At 42.7% G+C, this 18,702-nt stretch overlaps 1 protein-coding gene and 2 long non-coding RNA genes across 6 annotated transcripts; 1 reads left to right on the forward strand and 2 right to left on the reverse strand.

Moving 5' to 3' along the window:
• Nucleotides 1-9,219: 9,219 nt before the first annotated feature.
• On the reverse strand, nt 9,220-18,689 carry LOC101070480 (poly(A) RNA polymerase, mitochondrial). Of its 4 annotated transcripts, XM_011618176.2 has the most exons (10): nt 18,181-18,689; nt 16,230-16,387; nt 15,908-16,141; nt 15,617-15,838; nt 14,956-15,167; nt 12,548-12,774; nt 11,621-11,713; nt 11,453-11,526; nt 10,565-10,677; nt 9,783-9,918 (listed from the first exon to the last, which is right to left on the reverse strand). In XM_011618176.2, the coding sequence occupies exons 1-9, from the start codon at nt 18,311-18,313 to the stop codon at nt 10,588-10,590; spliced, it is 1,443 nt and encodes a 480-aa protein (XP_011616478.1). In that variant the 5' UTR covers nt 18,314-18,689; the 3' UTR covers nt 9,783-9,918; nt 10,565-10,587. The 4 variants fall into 4 exon arrangements, with proteins under 4 accessions (XP_011616477.1, XP_011616476.1, XP_029698558.1 ...); XM_011618175.2 differs by lacking the exon at nt 10,565-10,677 and having other exon boundaries at nt 9,220-9,918; nt 15,695-15,838; XM_011618174.2 differs by lacking the exon at nt 10,565-10,677 and having other exon boundaries at nt 9,220-9,918.
• LOC115251210 (uncharacterized) lies at nt 13,289-14,074 on the reverse strand. Its single transcript, XR_003889772.1, has 2 exons — nt 14,013-14,074; nt 13,289-13,914 (listed from the first exon to the last, which is right to left on the reverse strand). It is a non-coding gene; the product is annotated as an uncharacterized lncRNA (long non-coding RNA).
• On the forward strand, nt 16,416-17,722 carry LOC105418516 (uncharacterized). Its single transcript, XR_965701.2, has 3 exons — nt 16,416-16,496; nt 16,666-16,887; nt 17,184-17,722. It is a non-coding gene; the product is annotated as an uncharacterized lncRNA (long non-coding RNA).
• Nucleotides 18,690-18,702: the final 13 nt, after the last annotated feature.

Here is an 18,702-nt window from a genome sequence, read left to right on the forward strand (position 1 = left end):
AAACAGCACTTCTTAAAGTCACTAATGATCTTCTCATAGCTTCCGATCATGGACTGGTCTCTATGCTGGTTCTGCTGGACCTCAGTGCTGCTTTTGATACAGTTGATCACAGCATCCTGTAACATAGACTGGAACATGTGATTGGGATTAAAGGGACAGCACTAGACTGGTTTAGATCATACTTATCTGATAGATACCAGTTTGCTTATGTCCATGGTGTTCTCTCCTCATACAGTAGGGTTAGCCATGGAGTTCCTCAAGGTTCTGTACTCGGACCAATCCTCTTCACATTGTACATGCTTCCCTTAGGGAACATTATTCGGCAGCATGGGATACATTTTCATTGTTATGCTGATGACACTCAGCTCTATTTATCCATGAAACCCGAGGAGACAGAGAAGTTAGTGAAGCTCCAGACCTGTCTTAAAGACATAAAGTCCTGGATGTCTTCAAATTTCCTCCTCCTTAACCCAGGAAAAACTGAGGTCATGGTGTTTGGTCCTGAACCTCTCTGGGATAGATTAGATCACATGATCACTCTAGATGGTATCTCATTAACATCTAGTCTCTCTGTGAGGAATCTAGGAGTAACTTTTGATCAAAATCTCTCCCTCAACTCACACATTAAATTAGTCTCTAGAAGTGCCTTTTTTCACTTGAGGAACATCACAAAGATCCGGAAGCTGCTGACGCGGCATGATGCTGAAAAGTTAGTCCATGCATTTGTTACTTCCAGGCTGGACTACTGTAACTCTTTATTATCAAGGTGTCCAAACAACTCTTTAAGAAGCCTCCAGTTGATCCAAAATGCTGCAGCCAGAGTTCTGACAGGTATTGACAAAAGAGATCACATAACTCCTGTACTGGCGTCGCTTCATTGGCTGCCCGTTAAATTTAGAATAATTTTTAAAACCCTTCTTTTGACCTACAAAAGAGAGGCCTAGCTCCATCCTACCTGGAGGAGCTAGTGATACCTTATCAGCCCGATAGACCACTCCGCTCTCAGAATGCTGGTCTATTTGTGGTTCCCAGAGTTTCTAGGAGTAAAATGGGGGGCCGAGCATTTAGCTACCAGGCCCCCTGCTATGGAACCAGCTCCCTGTCCCCTGTCCAGGCTGACTCCATCGCTACTTTTAAGATCAGACTCAAAACCTACCTCTTTGAAAAAGCTTATTGTTACTAATTCAGTAGTTCCAGTTACTATCATAGACAGACAAATTATCATACTTAGGGGGTCGTCTAATCGTTTAGTCACAGCTTAGTTATGCTGTTATAGGCCAAGGCTGCCGGGGTCCGGAAACATGATCACCTGACAGGCCTCTGTCACTCCACTGGGTCATGGTTTCCTCTCTACTCCTCTCCTTTCCTCTCCTCATCAAGCAGACTAGTTCTTGTGTAGTTTTTCTGCTTCTACCCCCCCCTCTATTTATTTACAGGTATCGCCGCCCTCGGAGCTGCATAATGACCTCCGGCCCCGCTGAAGTGATTGTATATCATATTTTTTGTGTGTGTTTCTGTGTTCTGTGTCCAAGGTAGTTTTCTCTGTCAACTGGACTGGGTTTCTTCTCTTGAAGACGTTTCGCCTTCTATCCAGAAGGCTTCTTCAGTTCTGAAATCGCTGGGGAGAGAGCTTGAGAATATAGCCCCTGTGGACCATTAGCATGCTAATGATCTGGGTGGTCACCTGAGAGTCGTTAGCAGGGTCGTTGGTCGGGTCGTTGACCTAGTTTCTGTTGAGATGTCTCCCCTTTGTCTGCTGGGTCACATGGTGATGAGTCACTGGGTCTCTTGGAATGGTGTGAATGTTTGTTTTGCTGTTGGAAGGAGTGGAGGACTGCATTGTATGTGGGTGATAGGAAGTGCCTCAGGCCACCACCCCTGTTTAAGGATGGTTTCTCCAATTTAACATGGATAGCTTCCTTGACCCCCCTTTCGAACCAGCGGTCTTCTCTGGCCAGTATCCGTACTTGGCTGTCCTCGAAGGAGTGCCCACTCTCCTTTAAGTGTAAGTGGACTGCTGAATCCTGACCCGAAGAGGTGGCACGTCTGTGTTGTGCCATTCTTCTGTGTAGAGGTTGTTTGGTTTCCCCAATGTACAGTTCCTTGCATTTCTCCTGGCACTGTACAGCATAAACAACATTACTTTGTTTGGGTCTTGGTGTCTTGTCCTTTGGGTGTACTAACCTCTGTCTGAGAGTGTTGCTGGGTTTGAAATGAACCGGTATGTCGTGTTTCTGGAGGATCCTCCTAAACTTCTCCGAGACTCCAGACAGGTAGGGGATGGAAACGCTGCGGCGTTTGTTTCTCTCCTCCTCTCCTTTGCTGAGGTCTTGCTTTCTTGAGGTTTTGGTGAAGGCCCAGTCTGGGTAGCCACATGTTTTGAGAGCTGTCTTAATGTGGTTCTGTTCCTTCTTTCTGCCTTGGGATGTGGTGGGTATTTCCCTGGCCCGGTGTTGGAGAGTTCTGATCACTCCCAACTTGTGTTCCAGTGGGTGGTGAGAGTCAAACTGGAGGTACTGGTCGGTATGTGTAGGTTTTCTGTAGACTTCGATGGTGAGATTTCTGTCCTCAGTGATCTTGACTGCGCAGTCCAGAAAGGCCAGACTGTTTCCTTTTACCTCTTCCCGGGTGAATTTTACATGCTCGTCTGTTTTGTTGAGGTGATCGGAGAACGCTTCCAATTCTTGTATTTGAATTTTGACCCAGGTGTCATCCACATACCTGAACCAGTGGCTTGGCGCAGTTCCTGTGAAGGATGTCAGGGCCTGGGATTCCACCTTCTCCATGTATAGATTGGCAACTATAGGGGATACTGGTGAGCCCATGGCACAGCCATGTTTCTGCCTGTAGAAGCCTTCTCTGTACTGGAAATAGGTGGTGTTCAAACACAGGTCCAGCATGGTGCAGATTTGGGCCGGTGTTAAGGTTGTTCTTTCTGTAAGATTCTTGTCCAATAGAAGGTGCTTGTGGATGGTGTCTATGGCGCTGGCGGTGGGGATGCACGTGAAGAGTGACGTGACATCATAAGATACCATAGTCTCTTCTGGAAGTAGTGTGAGTCCAACGACTTTTTGGGCAAAGTCTTGGGAGTTTTTGATGTGGTGTGGGGTGTTGCCAACCATGGGCGACAAGATGGAGGCCAAGTATTTGGAAATGTTGTAGGTTACCGAATTGATGCTGCTTACTATGGGTCTGAGAGGGGTCCCTGGTTTGTGGATCTTGGGCAATCCATAAATGCAAGGGATGGTTTCTCCTGGATATAGACGGTAGTATTGTGGTCTGTCAATGGCTTTATCCTTTTCCAGTTTCTGTAGTAAGTCTACCACCTTCTTCTTGTATGAGCTGGTGGGGTCCCGTTTGAGTTTCTCATACGTGGCGGTATCTGTCAGAAGACTGAGTATTTTGGTGTCATAGTCAGTGGTATTGAGTACGACCGTGCACCTACCTTTGTCAGCTGGTAAGATGGTGATGTTCTTGTCCTTGGCTAAGGATGTGTTCTGTGCCTCTCCCCCTCTCCCCCTCCTTCTCCTTCTCCTTTTCCTCTCCTCTCCCTTCCTCTCTTCTTTCCCCTCCTCCTCTTTCTCCTCTCCTCTACCTCCCCTTCACTCTACTTCTCCTCTCCTCTACCCCTCCCCTCTCCTCTCCTCTCCTACCTATCCTATCTTCTACCTGTCCTCCCCCTTCTCCTCTCTCTTTACCCAGCCGGCCATCAGCAGGAGGGTCCCCCTACATGAGCCTGGTCCTGCTCAAGGTTTCTTCCTGTTAAAGGGGAGTTTTTCCTTGCCACTGTTGCTTGTCTGGGGTCAGGCCCTGGGATTCTGGAAAGCGCCTTGAAACAATTTTGATTGTATAAGACGCTATATAAATAAAGATTGATTTGATTTGATTTTGATTTAAATAAGATTTACAATAATGCAGTTGTCTGTCATCTGTTCAGGTATCTTTTTGTTAGAAGCCTAACTCTAAATATAATGTCTGTGTAAATTCTCAGTCATCCAGGTCATTGTATCCAAGGTAGTTTTCTCTGTCAACTGGACTGGGTTTCTTCTCTTGAAGACGTTTCACCTTCTATCCAGAAGGCTTCTTCAGTTCTGAAATCGCTGGGGAGAGAGCTTGAAAATATATAGCCCCTGTGGACCATTTGCATGCTAATGATCTGGGTGGTCACCTGAGAGTCGTTAGCAAGGTCGATGACACCTGGGTCAAAATTCAAATACAAGAATTGGAAGCGTTCTCCGATCACCTCAACAAAACAGACGAGCATGTAAAATTCACCCGGGAAGAGGTAAAAGGAAACAGTCTGGCCTTTCTGGACTGCGCAGTCAAGATCACTGAGGACAGAAATCTCACCATCGAAGTCTACAGAAAACCTACACACACCGACCAGTACCTCCAGTTTGACTCTCACCACCCACTGGAACACAAGTTGGGAGTGATCAGAACTCTCCAACACCGGGCCAGAGAAATACCCACCACATCCCAAGGCAGAAAGAAGGAACAGGACCACATTAAGACAGCTCTCAAAACATGTGGCTACCCAGACTGGGCCTTCACCAAAACCTCAAGAAAGCAAGACCTCAGCAAAGGAGAGGAGGAGAGAAACAAACGCCGCAGCGTTTCCATCCCCTACCTGTCTGGAGTCTCGGAGAAGTTTAGGAGGATCCTCCAGAAACACGACATACCGGTTCATTTCAAACCCAGCAACACTCTCAGACAGAGGTTAGTACACCCAAAGGACAAGACACCAAGACCCAAACAAAGTAATGTTGTTTATGCTGTACAGTGCCAGGAGGAATGCAAGGAACTGTACATTGGGGAAACCAAACAACCTCTACACAGAAGAATGGCACAACACAGACGTGCCACCTCTTCGGGTCAGGATTCAGCAGTCCACTTACACTTAAAGGAGAGTGGGCACTCCTTCGAGGACAGCCAAGTACGGATACTGGCCAGAGAAGACCGCTGGTTCGAAAGGGGGGTCAAGGAAGCTATCCATGTTAAATTGGAGAAACCATCCTTAAACAGAGGTGGTGGCCTGAGGCACTTCCTATCACCCACATACAATGCAGTCCTCCACTCCTTCCAACAGCAAAACAAACATTCACACCATTCCAAGAGACCCAGTGACTCATCACCATGTGACCCAGCAGACAAAGGGGAGACATCTCAACAGAAACTAGGTGAACGACCCGACCACCGACCCTGCTAACGACTCTCAGGTGACCACCCAGATCATTAGCATGCAAATGGTCCACAGGGGCTATATATTTTCAAGCTCTCTCCCCAGCGATTTCAGAACTGAAGAAGCCTTCTGGATAGAAGGCGAAACGTCTTCAAGAGAAGAAACCCAGTCCAGTTGACAGAGAAAACTACCTTGTCTAAATATAATGAACACACAATAAGCACTTATTTTATCATGAAACTAATTCAGTGAAGTAAATTTCCTTAACATTCCTCATACCTTTCCTGTCAACCCCAGGAGGAGGGTCAAATTAAATATAAAGTTATGCAAGATAACAATTATCATTTTCTACTTACAGACTTCAGTTTTGTTGTCCACATCAACACATTATTGTACATTTATCTTGATGAGGACACTCATAGACATAATACATTTGCAGATACCTTTAATCCTCTTAATCCTCATACACATCTTTGATGTCATGATGACTCAACAAAATGAAGTGAAATGAAATGCAAATTTTTATCCTCAATGCATGCATAGGCACATCCCAATCAAGATTAACTAATTCAAGCACCTTCTTCAAAACCCTGCTATTAGTAATAAAGGTTATGGGGATGAGGTTATTCCAGCAGACATAATACCTGATAGGAATAAAGAGGGGATTTTTTTTCTAGGATTTCTAGGATTCAAAATCATGCTCTGGCCAATCAGCCACATTTATGCCTCATCGACAACAGATCAAGCTGGTCAGTGAAAAGAGAAAAACATTTTTTAATCATGAAAAATCTCATATATATCAAGAGCAGCAACGGGATCATCTTGAGGAACTATTGCTAACATTACTGTAGCGTCATGTGCAATAATTAGAGCTGATGTTTCTGCTGCTGAAGCCATCAAACTTTTTGCTGAGTGGACTAACTGAAACACTGTTGCTGTGTGAATGTGAACTAGCCTTGTAGGGTGAATGAGAAGAGAATCGAGGACGAGCTGACATGCAGGCTCTCATAGCTGATAAGGCCTCTCTGGCTGTGGTGCAGACTGTAGATTAAGCTAAGGGAGGTAAAATCTGGCTCATGAGGATGAGAAGAAGCAAGGATGTTGGTGATCAAATACCTCAATTCTGTAAGAACAGTCAGCCAGAATATTTAGGATGCCATTTTATTATTGATCGGATGCATTATGTATTTAGTTAGCTAATTATCACCAACATGTACTCTCATGTACTGTATATGTGGCATCCTATGCTCATTAACCCCCCCCCCCCCCCCCCCCCCCCCTAAAAACACCAAATTAGCATCAATGGCTGTCTGTGCGCCATTATGGAAGATGTCTGTGTAAATTCTCAGTCATCCAGGTCATTGTATCCAAGGTAGTTTTCTCTGTCAACTGGACTGGGTTTCTTCTCTTGAAGACGTTTCGCCTTCTATCCAGAAGGCTTCTTCAGTTCTGAAATCGCTGGGGAGAGAGCTTGAAAATATATAGCCCCTGTGGACCATTTGCATGCTAATGATCTGGGTGGTCACCTGAGAGTCGTTAGCAGGGTCGTTGGCCGGGTCGTTCACCTAGTTTCTGTTGAGGTGTCTCCCCTTTGTCTGCTGGGTCACATGGTGATGAGTCACTGGGTCTCCTGGAATGGTGTGAATGTTTGTTTTGCTGTTGGAAGGAGTGGAGGACTGCATTGTATGTGGGTGATAGGAAGTGCCTCAGGCCACCACCTCTGTTTAAGGATGGTTTCTCCAATTTAACATGGATAGCTTCCTTGACCCCCCTTTCAAACCAGCGGTCTTCTCTGGCCAGTACCCTTACTTGGCTGTCCTCGAAGGAGTGCCCACTCTCCTTTAAGTGTAAGTGGACTGCTGAATCCTGACCCGAAGAGGTGGCACGTCTGTGTTGTGCCATTCTTCTGTGGAGAGGTTGTTTGGTTTCCCCAATGTACAGTTCCTTGCATTTCTCCTGGCACTGTACAGCATAGACAACATTACTTTGTTTGGGTCTTGGTGTCTTGTCCTTTGGGTGTACTAACCTCTGTCTGAGAGTGTTGCTGGGTTTGAAATGAACCGGTATGTCGTGTGACATTATGGAAGATGTATTATTACTATCAGAAAAATGTGCAGCCTTCCACGATGGCCGACACGCTGATGATTTGGTTGCTGGCAAGTCTGTGGCAGACTAATTGAACATACAGTCACGTAGTCTCCATAGAAACAATGCTGCTGGGGGGAACAATGAGTCCCAGCCATTCCCATGTACACACAGCTTTCATCAACAGAGCAGTTGTAAACCGTTGACCTCGTGTTTTCACCATATATCAAGTCAGAGACTTGAAGTGCTCGCAGCCAAAGTTTGACATTTTCCAGCCATGGACACACAATGAGATAATATCAGTACCCTTGCATGGTGACACGCATTCCAGCCTCCCATGTTCTTTCTCAACGCAGCTCTGAAGGGCTGCTGTAGTGTCAAAGAGAGGAAAACAGAAGGGATGTAAGGCCCTGTTGATGTCTGTTCCTTAACCATAGAAAACACTGTAATGGCTTTTCACAATGTTGTCGGGACATAGGTGGAACTGCAGGGGGAAGTATTTTAAGATTATGTTACTTCACACTGCTTTCACATCTTTGTAGTTAAAGAAGGTAAGTGCAAGGGGTTACGTGATGTTAAGACTGCTTGAAAAAGGTTAATTCTGAAAGTGCTCCAATTGATGTGACTTCCACATCACGTTTTTCAGGAGCTAAAACCTCTTTTCAATCCCCTAACAAGACTTCTCCTGACCATTTATGGAGGAAATGAACCTGGAATTCACAGAAAGATCTTTTTAATTATGTATTTTTTTTCCCCTTTTACTTTTGCAATGTATTTTCTCAAATTCCCCAAACTTGGGTTTTGCATTCTTCCCTCCAAAGGCCGATTAGGAGCCAGGAAAAGGCAGCAGCATAAACTCTGACCAGAGTCTCACTTTATTTATAGGGAAAATCAATCGTGGGGCTTTCATTAGTTTTCCAAATAAATCAGTGTTTTCAGTGGGTAGCTTTTAAATGCCCTGGACGGTCAAAGTGGAACTGGTTAAACAAACACTATCCTGATTCCTTTGGAGATTTTATTTTTGTTCAGGGAGAGAGATTGAGTGAAACTATTCTGACATTGTAATTTTCAAGCTGAGGTATAGTGACATTGTCCAGAACTTCCCAAACTATCAATCAGGTTCCTTGAATCATTCACCTAAATATTGATAAACCCTGCAAATACCACCAAACATATTTCATCTAACTCTCTCAAGGTGCTGATTTTTCCATGACTTGCATGCTTCAAAACTCCAATGTTGTAAATAAACAATCCTCAAATAACGCTGCCACTCTGACAGGAAAGCGATGGCGGCGATAGAGGGGTGGGGGAAGGTTCGGGGGGCACGCTGAACTTGAAAGCAACGCATAAGGCTGGAAGCGAAGAGGCAAGGAGAGTTAAGTGAAGTTCAAAAACAGGGTGAGGTGAGGTGGTGTGAGGCTTTCCTCCCATCAGTGTGGTGCCCCGGTGGCAAGGAGGGGTGGGGGGGAGTAGTTAAAAGCTTATCGTCTCACCTCCTGACCTCCCACGGCAATGAATGGAAAAACAGCTGTGGGCTCCACACTTCCACCTCTAACAGCTTCCCATGGGCCTGATTCTCCTGTCTGCAAACTCAAGCAGGCTGTCATATTGAATCTGTAGATGCACTCAGGCAACATGCGACCTAACATACCTACTTGTTTTTAATACATTCATCATACTTGCATATACTTGTTGAAAAAAAATTCTACCTGGTGTATGTTAATATGAGAGATTCTGTTTTGAGCAAGAATCCCCCATTATCTTGTAACCTAAAAATGTAACCTTTTCCAGACTGGTTAGTGTGTTTTTCATTAAGTGAACCAGCTATATAGATACATTTATTTAATTTAAATGAAAAATGTTATTTTAATCAGTGAACAACTAATTAGGATAACACGTAGCCGTTTTTTGCTTTGACATACAAATTTTAAAAAACAACCCGGACACTCTTGACACCCTCTGTGTGATTTTAATCTTTCCCCAGTTCTGTTTTGGAGAAGTGATCTTAACACAGCATTTGTGATAAAACTCTGCATGACACTTTTGTTGATATTGATATCAACACTACAAAAAACAGATGGAGATGCAGATGGATAACATTGGTTATTTAAGAAAAAACCATTTAAAAAATCATTGGGGAAAAAGTTCCAAATAAATAAATGCATCCAGGCTGAGCTCTCCAGTTCATGTGTCCATAATAGGAACTACAGCTCAGTGCACATTGCTCCTCACTGGACAGCCTAAAGAAAATCAGCAAAAGGTATACATCCTAAAAAAAAGATGCAGGAAGAGACACAGCCGCAGATATAAAAGCCTCTTTAATTTTTTGTTGACTTGGTATTCTTTAAAGATTCCAGTAAACTCTTGATCCTCTCGCTGGCTGGCTCCCGTCGTTTCTTGCGACTTTTCACCGCTACTACTTGTGAAGGCAGCAGGAGGCTAGCCAGCCCCCATGGGGTTGGATTGTCGCCTTGGTCACCAGCTCTGGGAATCATGGTTTCACTTTGCTGCAGCAGCCACGACGTCTCCTGGCATAAAGCAATGAAGCGGTCTAACTGTGAGTTGTTGACATTCTTGCTGATGTTCAGAGAGGATTCAAATGGATTCTGGATGTGCAATGGAGCCACTTCTGGTTTGTGCTGCTCTTTGCCCTGGAGGAGGGGGACACAAAGGAGAGAAACTAAGCCTAAAGAAATAGTGAGGCTCTGCAAGTATGGCGTATATTATGCCATCTATCACATTGATGGGCGATTTTCTCAATCAGAGACACTTGGATCCGACTGAAGAGCTCTACACTGGAGGGTGGAGGCACGGGTATGGTTCTCAAAGACTGTTTAACTTGTGCGAAATGAGAATGAAATGGGAACAAAAAAGCAATGATTAATGGGAAAAGCCTTTGAGCATACCAAATGTGTTTGCAACGGTTGCATGACTGTTTATAGCCAAGGCCATCCCACAAACTATCTATATGCCAGGTCAAAAAAAAGTCAAGAGCCTCCTGCTGTACAGTGCATGAGGTGCAGTGAAGGGTATGGAGATGAAGATGGCAAAAATAAAGCTATCAGTCAGAGCGAAGAGAACTGCAGAGTTGCAGCACAGTAAAGGTGATTTATGATTGTTGCTCCTCTGGTGAAAGCCTGTAGCTATGGGTCACGGCCACAGTCAGTCTATCTGCACACCTCTGCCGCTGTGTCCAACTGATACCAGTCTCATATAGCAGGTTGCAGTGTCTACCTTTTAATAGGCTTCATTGCATTAAAAGTCAGGGGAACAGTCGAGGAACATTGAAACACTGACCTAATGATTAATGTCATAAAAGCTCAGAGGTGGGTTTCAGTCAGCCAATCCAACTGAGTCCATCGTACAGACAACACAGCGGACAAAAATGTCCGGCTCCTTTTTCTTCTCCACTGAAAGATGTATGAAATAAGAATTTGTTTACTCTCAGCCCAATGAAGCTTCTAATAGGATATTTACTGGAGGACATTGGGCTGTGCAAGCTGGACATCAATTTCATGTGACAAGGACAGATGTTACAGTGCTGCAGACACCATTTACACACCATCTTTTTATTGGCAGCAGGATTTTTTGTTCAGTTCAGAGGCTGAAAGGACATAAAACATTGTGAATGGAAGATATACCGTAATAGTCTTTTTAGACTGCATTTGTTTTACCTATGCAGGTTGACTGGAGGATTGTTTTGATCGAGGCATCTCAATCCTTCATTACTATGCAAATAGCATCACTATTTGGCCAGGAAAGATTTGTTTTTTAACTAGGAAAATGCAACTTTTTATTCAGTATAAAGTATCTGGAATAATCATAGGATTTCAATATGTACTTTTATGAAAGGTGTCTGCAACTTCTATAAGTCCAATAACATCATAGCATGTAGAAGCTAATGAAATATGTTCTCTCAAATAAAGATTCTGTCATAGTCACTGTTTTTTTAATACCATTTCTAACAGGTATCATCAGGTTCTGTATTTTGTCTTGACAGACTGACTCTTAACTCAATAACATCTGTGAAACATTTGGAAGCTGGTTTCAAATTTTGAGTTTGAGACATGATGTGTCAACTGTACTCTGAGCTGAAGGTCCTGATTTCTTTTTCACACCAGGATGCATCTTCATTCCAAGAAGTTACTGTACTGGTTCAAATGCCTGGGAATGAGTCACACTTACTGTTCTGATATTGATGGACATATTACTAAAAGGAAAGGTGGCATAGAAGTCGAAGAACTCTCGTAACAAATCCTCTGAAAAGACAGAAATCACATCAGACAGTTATTAGTGGGTTGCAACACGATTCTACATTATAATAAACACAAAGGCCATTTCATGGTTTCTGACCAAGCGTGTTGGAGTTTTTCTGCAGCAGAACTTTGCTGAAGTCCCTGACAAATGTGCAGTCGTTTCCCTCGACTACGCTCCTGTCTGCAGGGCCTAGGTAAGTGAGAAGAGAAGAACAGCCCTGTGAGCACTGTAAACAAGACAAAGACAGATGACAGCAATGTGTATGTGTGCGAATGTTCAATAAAACCTAGCATAGATCAGGTCCTTGCTTGGCTGGTGAAATTCTGCAGCAATGTCCTTATTTCTGCCTCCTTCACCACTGTGAAGTGGTGAAGGAGGCAGTGTGTGTGTGTGTGCATGTGTGTAAGGCAGAAAAGGCCCCATAAAGAGGTGAAGTCATCAACCTTCCTACACTGATGGATCATTTATTGTCCTGTGAGCACTGGTACTACTGTGTTATGGCACCTACGCTAACAGAGAGGAAGAAGAGGAAAAGGAGTCAAATATCACCATAGAAAACAAATAGTTTGACAAATTCTGCTAAGAGAAACATAAAGTTCAGATCCGAGTTCAACTGTCATAGAGCATAAATTGGGAAAACACAAGAGGAGTGTTTGCTTAAAAACATGCAGATCATTATTTAAGAATCACAAACATTTCAATCAGAATACCTCAATTTCCAGGCCTTAAATATATTTTGAAACCCTAATTGTTGCAATAGTTTTAGATTCACATTCTGCAGCCACCTCTTATTGGTCTTCTGTCGTGTTCCATGACATTATACAATAATGTATCCACGGACATGCGTATTAATCATTTGTAATGTTGGAGATAAATTTGTTTTATTTTTCACTCAATTGATAATCTCCTTCATGTTCACAGATACCATATCAGTTTATGCATCATACTGAAAAAGGAGGGTGATTTTTCTGATGGGAGAGAAATAAAAAGTACCTATTTGGCAGGAAGAAGTAAAAGTATTACCTGCAAGCTTTTTTAGATGGTCCAGGGTGGGAATAATGGGTGGGTTCCTCTTCTGCAGGAAGAACAGCACCATTACAGTGAGGGAAAAGTTGGTGATCCAGGCTCCAGGGATGTTACTGGTGATGTTGTGAACTCGGGCCCAGCAGCGCACTGTGAACACCAGGAAACGCACACGCGGGTCCAGCTCTCCATACAGGTACAGCAGTTCTGTGCTCTTCACTGCCACCCTGTGGGCATCAAGCGGAACTGTTGCTAATGTTTAAGTGTCACAAATATTTTTTTTTCTGTTTTTTCTATCTTCACTTTCGGTGAATCATTATTAATAAAACAACCCAAGGATCTACAGCTGGGATTTATAAACTACTTAATGATAAGTAAGTATAATAAAACTATTGGAACTGAACTGATTTAAAGAATTTCCAACATTAGAATAAGCATTAAAATTTAGTTACCTGTAGCTTTGCTCTTGTGTCTATAAACCATTAGCGAGACATAGATACAACCTGGCACTTTGAGTATACAGGGAGTGCAGAATTTTTAGGCAAATTGTATTTTTGAGGATTAATTTTATTATTGAACAACCACCATGTTCTTAATGAACCCAAAAGACTCATTAATATCAAAGCTGAATATTTTTGGGAATGGGAGTGGGGCTTTTTTAGTTTTAGCTATTTTAGGAGGATATCTGTGTGCAGGTGACTATTACTTTGTGCATAATTTTTAGGCAACTTAAAATATATACCCATTTCAATTATTTATTTTCACCAGGGAAACCAGTATAACAGCTCAACGTTCACAATTATACATTTCTGACATTCAAAAACACTCAAAAGCCTGCCATCCATGGATTCTGTCAGTGTTTTGATCTGTTCATGATCAACATTGCCTGCAGCAGCAACCACAGCCTCCCAGACACTGTTTAGAGAGGTGTGCTGTTTTCTCTCCTTGTAAATCTCACATTTGATGAGGGACCACAGGTTCTCTATGGGGTTCAGATCAGGTGAACAAGGAGGCATGTCATTAGTTTTTCTTCTTTTAGGCCGTTTCTTGCCAGCCAGGCTGTGGAGTACTTGGATGCGTGTGATGGAGCATTGTCCTGCATGAAAATCATGTTTTTCTTGAAGGATGCAGACTTCTTCCTGTGCCACTGCTTGAAGAAAGTCTCTTCCAGAAACTGGCAGTATGACTGGGAGTTGAGCTTGACTCCATCCTCAACCCGAAAAGGCCCCACAAGCTCATCTTTGATGATACCAGCCCATACCAGTACCCCACCTCCACCTTGCTGAGTCGGACTGGAGCTCTCTGCCCTTTACCAATCCAGTCACGGGCCCATCGAGACTCACTCTCATTTCATCAGTCCATAAAACCTTAAAAAAAAAAATCAGTCTTGAGATATTTCTTGGCCCAGTCTTGACATTTCAGCTTGCGTCTTGTTCAGTGGTGGTCGTTTTTCAGCCTTTCTTACCTTGGCCATGTCTCTGAGTATTGCACACCTTGTGCTTTTGGGCACTCCAGTGATGTTGCAGCTCTGAAATATCACAAAACTGGTGGCAAGTGGCATCTTGGCAGCTGCACGCTTGACTTTTCTCAGTTCATGGGCAGTTATTTTGCACCTTGGTTTTTCCACACGCTTCTTGCGACCCTGCTGACTATTTTTAATGAAACACTTGATTGTTCGATGATCACGCTTCAGAAGCTTGGCAATTTTAATAGTGCTGCATCCCTCTGCAAGATATCTCACTATTTTTGACTTTTCGGAGGCTGTCAAGTCCCTCTTCTGACCCATTTTGCCAAACGAAAGGAAGTTGCCTAATAATTATGCACACCCGATATAGGGTGTTGATGTCATTAGACCACACCCCTTTTCATTACAGAGATGCACATCACCTGATATGCTTAATTGGTAGTGGGCTTTCGAGCCTATACAGCTTGGAGTAAGACAATGTGCATAAAGAGGATGATGTGGTCAAAATACTCATTTGCCTAGTAATTCTGCACTCCCTGTAGAGTTAAATGAAAGATAAAAGTGCAGTTACAGCACCAGAGGGCAGCAGTCATGTCTCTAAGACTCAGCTGAGGGCGAGAAATTCCACTCCTTCTTAACCACAAAGAGAGGTTTACAATTTGCTCAGAAAGTGTATTATGTGTGACAAACAGCAGGTGTGAAAAATGTTATGATTCGAAAAGGAAGAACTGAAACTCAGACATACTGCTCAGTTTCTCTGAACTGATTTGCTTTCTGGTTTTACAGGAAGATAAGATGAAGTTTACAGCCTAAATCAGTTTCTATTAGGAAACAGCCTTTGAGCAACGCTGTGACATTTGAATCCACATTTCAACAGCATCTATTTCAGAGTTCCAACAGAAAAAGCCACGGTTTTGACAAGGGGGCCAGACGTTACATGTACCTGTTGTTGGCTGTGAGGTCACACTGGAAGCCCGAGGGCTGGTGGGCAAAGCGCAGCAGGGGACATCTGGCATTTAGAATCTTCTGGATGCCAACACATCCAGGCGCAAACCGGTCCAGACTCTCTCCTATGACTGACAGCATACTCTGAGTGACGACCCGCTCGGATGAGACCCGCTTCAGCTGGAACTCCATAGACAAACCAGACTTTGGCTGCAAATGCAAAGAGGGCAGATGATCCCTTTTTAACTTATATTGCCAAACACAGAAATGAATCAAGAACATTCCATTGTTTCTGCATTTAAAGAAAAACTGTTATTCGATGGGATGAAATAAACTCATGGATTTGAAGGATTATTTTCATTTTTAATGCCACAAGGTGAATTAAAAATATTGAGTGGTGCATTTGTATTGACCTCAATTATTGTGTACACTGAATGTTCTAGATCTTGTGCTGACCTTTAAGTACTAGGTGCTACTTTAAATGCCCCCTAATGATCACCGTTTGCCCACCAATTACAAATGCTCCCATATCATGTGTAATAATATGATAAATAAATAGAGAATATTAGAAGTTGATGGTTGTTGCAAATATTTCAGTTGATTTACTCAAATACAAATAATGTGTTAGTTCCTCTGATACCAAACTTTCATTCTTCTACCTTTACTTTACTGATACTGGTGCCATCTATGTCCAGGATCATATCCAGGTCACAACCCAGCTTTCCAAAGCCATTTACCGAAGAACCAAATGGCTTAATGGTGCATTCTGGGAAATATGTTGAAGCAAGGTCCCTGATTAGCGAGCAGACTAGGAAACGCAGTCGGCTGTTCTCCTCTGTTAGCTGATATGCTTCTGTAAGAGAGATGAGCTGCTGCTCCATCTGATGGAAAAAAGAGGTGGGTCAAAATTGCCTGCAGAATATTTCAAACGGCACTAATGGTTCACTTACCGTTTTCTCTTTTGCCAGTCTTTTTATAAGCTGGTTAATGGGCATGCTGGTTTGTGGTTGGAACTGTTGGTTTAACTGCAAGTTAAGGTGGTCAGCAGAGTCAAGATTCTTCACTGAGAGCAGCCTGGATTTAAATGGCACAGTGGCTTCATGGTTGCAAGTTGGGATGACTGCCTCATCGAGTAAGGATGCAACACTTTCCCTGTTAGTGAATTCCACCAAAGCATATACTCCCTGCATGGCATAAACACACCCACACCATTAGCTTACTGCTTCCAATATGACAAATCCCTCTATCAGAGATATTCTGTGGGTTACATACATAGCTTTCATAGAAAAAGTACTTTTTGATGTCACCATGTCTTGATAAATTCTTGAGGAACGTCTGTTCATTGATTCTGGAATGGTAGCCAATGAGAACAGACCTTTCAGCCTGTTGAAATCTCTCTTCCTGGAGAGCACTTAATGATCTGTGACCACCTGTTGAGGAGCAATAATTGGTTAATTTATGGCAATGGCTCAGCTTGTGCGCGTGGCTGCCGCTTGTATCTTCACAGGTAAATGATCTCAAAAGGAGAGAAGACTACCAGTAAGTAAATAAGTCAAAATATTCTTTAGTAAAATAAGAGGGGCAAGTATGTGTCATAACATGTGCTTTTGTAAGTGCTAAATTGTGCTGTTATAGCAGCTTTTTGATGAGTTTTTGACTTGATAACTGAGTTATGTAGCTAACATTAGCTGCTGCTTGTATATGTCAGTCATTTTTAGACAAGAGAAAGTCCAAAGACATCTCTTCTTAATCAAGAATATTAGAAGAGGGAAAAAGACGACAGAGGAGCAACAGAGGCTTAGTGAGGAGGGGGAGGAGGAAGGAGTAGAGGAAAAGACAGAGCAGGATACACAGCCAGCATCAATAAAAGAGCCAGAAGCCGGGCAGGACTCAACAAAAGCAGCTGTTCGACCTACCCCTGGACCATCAGGTGAAATTATGACTGGCCTTAATAATGAAATTGATGGCTAGCCTAGACAGGAATGTCATCTGAAGAAATGTATGTTTTGTTGAGTGTATTTCCATTAAATTTCAAATCATTACATAATCATTTAAAGCGTTTTGATTTATGTTTATTGGTAGTTGAGTTTCATTTGTCTAAATAGAAACTTTACAGGCTATTATTAGAGCTATAATTGATTACTATGGAGAGGGGCAAAATATTATTATTACCGCTATTACTATTTTAATGTCAGAATAAGTGATTTTGCCTCTGGTTTATCATAGATATCCCCCAGTCAAGAGCAGAGAACACCAAGCAGCCACAGCTAAAAATCTTCCCTCAAACCTATCAAGGGTCAGAACATGTTCCTTCTCAAAAGACTGGTAAAACACACATAAATGGCTGGAATCCTCTCAGAGTAAAGACTCTGCCTACTGTTACGCCTACTGGCACTTCAGTTTCCTCTCCTCAGGTGAAACAGTATTTACACCTAAAGAGGGGTTCAAAAATTTGAAAAAAGGCAGCCTTCAAAGATGAGGAGCTTTTAGGCCATACCAAATCTGGAGCACATACTAATGCAATGTTAGCATGGGCAGAGTATGAAGAATATTGTATAGCCTGGTAATCAGAATCAGCCTATTGATTCCTGCTGGGGAATTCCTGTTACATAAAGCAACTATGACTGTTTCTGTTCTTGTTTTTATGTGCCAGGACCTGCTTTTCCCCAGTAGTTACAATAAATGTACACCTTATACCTTATATATTCACTACACAATAAAACAGAATTGTTGTGGAACTCAAAATGTTAACTGTATTGTTATTAGCCTATGCATTAGAACAGCATAATGATATCCTGAAATTATGGCTTTTACTTTTGGTGTGCCAAAGATTTAAGTGTTCCCATCTGACCCCTATGAAATATTTCTGGAAGTGCCACTGGCTAGGAAGCGAAAGAGCTGTTTTCAAGAGCTTTTCAATAATGTTATAATAATGGTTTGAAATTTATCAATAAAATAAACGTTAATGAGTGCACTTGAATGATAATATCCACAGAAATGACCATAAAATGGTTGAGTTAACTTTAGGTAGCACTGTAGGAAATGACTCGCCTACTCCAACACCACAGCTTTTGATCACTATGAAGATTAGCTGAAAAGGTGCGATTAAATGCCGAATTCATTTTGATTCGAGATGCAAGGCCACACTAAAAGCGGGACATGTACTCTATGGATAGTTATACATGCAATAATTCAACTAAAAGAAAAAAATACAAAAGCTCACCCGCATGAAATACTTCACTTTTTGCTGATGCTACGGTTCGTACAGTTCTACAGAGAAACCTGTCGACTTTCTGAGGGTTCTTCAGCAGGGTGCCCCTCATATGGAACTTAGTAAACGCACAGGAGGTCGCCATTACTGCCCACAAGGGAAGCAAAGAGCGCGTGCGTAATGCTTAGTGTATGGAAGCCGACAGAAACCAAACGGTACTTTTATCGAAGTAATATAAACGTTGTATATATTGTCTGTCTGGGGATAAGCACTAAAACTATTTACAGTCCGTCTTGATTTGTCCTAATGGTATAATTTCCATGTATAAGTTATTTGTAAACCTAGGTGATTATAAAAACAAAACTGTTGATTATGCGCCGGGGAACACCCAGGGTTTAGTCGAAAGTTCTCTCCTATATTTTCCGCTATCAAACGAAATTATATTCCGACGCCATAAAACAAAAGGAAAACGATACTATATGATATGGGACGCCAACTCACACCCAACCTCCGCATCCCCCCCGACCCACACGG

The sequence above is a fragment of the Takifugu rubripes genome, chromosome 10 (genome assembly GCF_901000725.2).
Source record: "Takifugu rubripes chromosome 10, fTakRub1.2, whole genome shotgun sequence".
In the NCBI taxonomy this organism is placed as follows: domain Eukaryota; kingdom Metazoa; phylum Chordata; class Actinopteri; order Tetraodontiformes; family Tetraodontidae; genus Takifugu; species Takifugu rubripes.